Source organism: Silene latifolia, chromosome X, assembly GCF_048544455.1.
Source record: "Silene latifolia isolate original U9 population chromosome X, ASM4854445v1, whole genome shotgun sequence".
NCBI classification, from domain to species: Eukaryota; Viridiplantae; Streptophyta; class Magnoliopsida; order Caryophyllales; family Caryophyllaceae; genus Silene; species Silene latifolia.
Genome location: NC_133537.1, coordinates 319587345 through 319590912, shown reverse-complemented (window position 1 = coordinate 319590912; position 3568 = coordinate 319587345). Strand labels below are relative to the sequence as shown.

At 39.3% G+C, this 3568-nt stretch overlaps 1 protein-coding gene across 1 annotated transcript; it reads left to right on the top strand.

Moving 5' to 3' along the window:
• The first annotated feature begins 926 nt into the window (after positions 1-926).
• Positions 927-3314, top strand: LOC141620651 (disease resistance protein RGA2-like). The gene has a single exon (XM_074437467.1). The coding sequence runs from the start codon at positions 927-929 to the stop codon at positions 3312-3314; it is 2388 nt and encodes a 795-aa protein (XP_074293568.1).
• The last annotated feature ends 254 nt before the right edge of the window (positions 3315-3568 follow it).

Here is a 3568-nt window from a genome sequence, read left to right as displayed (position 1 = left end):
ATTTGAGTTATAATCATATAGTTGATTATACGAGTGGATTGATAATTTTTGTAATCCGGAGAAAGGTACTAAAAATTATTAATCGAGAATAGTGGACGTAGGTTTCGACTTGTGAAACTGAACCACTTCAAAATCCTGTGTGTCTCTCTTTCTCTCTCTCTCTTTATTATTGTTATTTCGATTTTGCATTTATTATTAAGTAATTTAATTAGTTGATTTTAATCAATAAAATCAAATAATTATTTTATATCATATAGATCGAAAAAGCGGTCATCGTTTTTAATACTCAATTCACCCCCCTCTTTCGTATTCGATCAATAGACTCCTCAAAGGTTGAGGATAACCCTGCAAGGGTTATTAATAGGGAAACGGATTCTTTTGTTTCGGCTAGTGAAATAATAATTGGGAGGGGTAGGGATGTGGAAACGGTTATAAAGATGTTACTAGCCTCTAATGATAAGATGGATGTTTTATCCCTTGCCATAGTAGGAATGGGAGGTTTGGGTAAAACCGCTCTTGCTAAACTTGTTTACAATGATCCCAGGGTCGCGACAGCGTTCCAATTGAAAAGTTGGATATGCATCGCAGATCACGATCCAAAACATTGGAACTTGACAGAGCTTTTAGATAAGGTGATGAAAGAACTGTCTGGAGGTAAGGACCATAGTTTAACCTCTTTAGAACAAATACAATATGAAGTTAGGAGACACTTGGAAGGGAAAAAATATTTACTTGTGTTAGATGATGTGTGGACTGAAAATTATAATGCATGGGTGGACTTTAAAAAATATTTTAAGGTAGGACAAAACGGGAGTCGGATAATTATAACCACGCGTTCTAAAAATACAGCCAAAATGGTAGGAGGTTATCGAGTGCATGAGTTGCGAAGCTTATAAAAAAAGGAGTCATGGTGTTTGTTTAAAAGGATGGCGTTTCGAGCAGAACAAATAGAAAATCCTGATTATGACTTAGTGAGGGTTGGCCAAAATATTGCTAAAAAATGTGCAGATGTTCCTCTTGCTATTAGAGTAGTGGGATGTCTTTTGCGTGGTCAATCCAAGAATAAGTGGCTATCATTTCAAGATAAAGTTTTAGCCAGTATCGACGAAAGTGATGATATTTCTCGTATATTAAACTTTAGTTATCATCGCCTTGAATCTTCAGTAAAGAGCTGTTTTGCTTACTGTGCTATCTTTCCGAAAGATATGGAGATTGATAAGCAAATGTTGATTAGCCTTTGGTTGGCGCAAGGTTACATTAGCTCATATGATGTGGGTGAGGAATATTTCGAGACGTTGTTACAAAGATGTTTTTTCCAAGATTTAGTCAAGGACAAATGGGGCGAGTATAGGTGGTTTAAGATACATGATCTCATGCATGCTATTGCTGAACGTGTAACGGGTGGGGAGATTTGTAGATTGAGTCTTGAAGCTGCCAATATGGAAAGCCATATTCGTCATCTCTCTCTTTTATATGGCTTCTATACGAAAGAGATGTTCTATAAAACACAAACTCGTAGTTGCCTTCAAGTTAATCAGCCTTGGGGAAAGGACTGTATTGACTTGCTACAAACAAGTAATTTAATCGGAAACTGGTCAAGTTTAAGATCATTAGACTTGCAGAGATTAGTTGCCAATCGGTTAACAGCACCAATAGGTAAACTGATTCATCTGCGGTACTTGAATTTGTCGGGAAGTGAGGCGCTGGAAGTTCTTCCTGACTGTATCACAGACCTACTTAATCTGCAGACTTTGGATTTATCTGGATGCACAAGTTTACATAAATTGCCGGAACATATGTGCGACCTAGCTGATCTAAGCACCTTAAACTTAGACTCTTGCTACAATTTGAGTCATATGCCTACAGGCATTGGTATTTTGACCGGTCTGCACACGCTGGGCCTATTCGTGGTGGGGCAGGCAAGTTCAAATGGCAAGCACTGTTTTGATGGCTTAGAAGACCTTTATTCCCTTAATAATCTGAAAGGGCAGCTCGAAATCCGGATTGGGGTCCCTAAAAAGGCCAAATATACGAGGGATGGTGGGGGAATAACCTATTTAAGGGGTAAGAAATTCCTGAAGAGGGTTGCTATAAATTTTAAAAAGGGAAAGAATTATGGAAGCATGGAGAGTGAACAAATGTTGCTAGAAGAGATGCAGCCACACGACGATGTCTGGGAATTGGATTTGGAAGGGTATCATGGTAAGACAATGCCGAGATGGCCGAGTAGGGAAGATAACTTTGCAGTATTTCATCTCCCGTATCTGGTCACTTTGGTGATTTCCCAATGTGAGGAGTTGCTATATTTGCCTTTGCAGGCCGGTAAGCTGCCTCGCCTTAAAAAGCTTGAGTTGTCTGTATTACCAAAGATGGAGTACATGGTGAATGTCAGCCCAGAAGTGTCTGGCGTGGGTGAAGGGACTTCATTCTTTCCATGCCTCAAAGAACTTTATATCAGCAAGTTGCCTAAGTTGAAAGGATGGTGGCCAAGTACAGGGTCCGAAGTTCAAAACCAATATCTAACACGGGAAAAAACCCCGTGTTTTGCTCAGTTAAAGAAAGTGGAAATCAATGAGTGCCCGATGTTAGCATATATGCCTGTGTGTTCCTGTCCAGATGATTTGCGGGTATATGATTTCGGTAGACTTTTAAAATGTGTGACTATGAGCCATATTCCTCACCAACATCAGACTCTATCAAGGTTAAATCCAAAACTGAAGATTCTGACTATTGATCACTTGGAATGGCTCAAGTTAATGCCAACCCGATCTATTCAACGCGTGGCAGTTATAGAGGTAAATGATGAGAAGGTGGAGAGCTTAGGAGAATTAAAGAAATTGTTACATAACTTGTCTTCCCTGCAATTTGTCAAATTTAAGAGATGCCTGAAACTAAGGAATGATGGTGGATGGTTGACACAACTCTCCGCCTTGCATAGTTTGAGTATAGACGAGTGTCCGAATCATCTTGTGGACGGCATACCATGGAAAAATCTTCCAAGGAGCCTGAAATGCTTGAGTTTGATAAGTTTGGAAGAGATGGAGAACCTGCCAGAGGGGATGCAGTACTGCACCTCCCTTTCGTCTCTCATAATTCAGTATTGCCCGAAACTCCAATCCATACCAAATTGGATGCCCCAACTCACATCTCTTCAAACACTTAAACTCCATTGTTCAAAGACGCTTAAGAGACAATGCCAAAACCCTTATGGGAAAGACCGTCTTCTTATTCAACACATCCGCACCATTTCTATCAAAGAGATACAAGGCAAAGGCAATGAGGAAACTTGGATCAAAGAAGAGTGGTGGCATTGAGGATGCTAAACAAAAATCAATTTCTTTTCGACAAATCACAAATCACAATGGTATGTAACCGCCCATTTAATCCATATTTTTTAGGGTTATTTCATGTGAATAATCCAAACTATGTCTACCCTTCTCATATTAATCCATACTTAAGTTTAACTGAGAAAAATCTGAACTTCCGCATCATTTAGCTTACATTGCACCATTAGAAGGGCTACCTGAGTAACCGGTTCCCCTCTCTTTTTTTAGAAACAAACATTATT

Bases quoted from the DNA above. Each gene is read 5' to 3' on its own strand.
- LOC141620651 (XM_074437467.1), top strand. From the start codon at position 927: ATGGCGTTTCGAGCAGAACAAATAGAAAATCCTGATTATGACTTAGTG.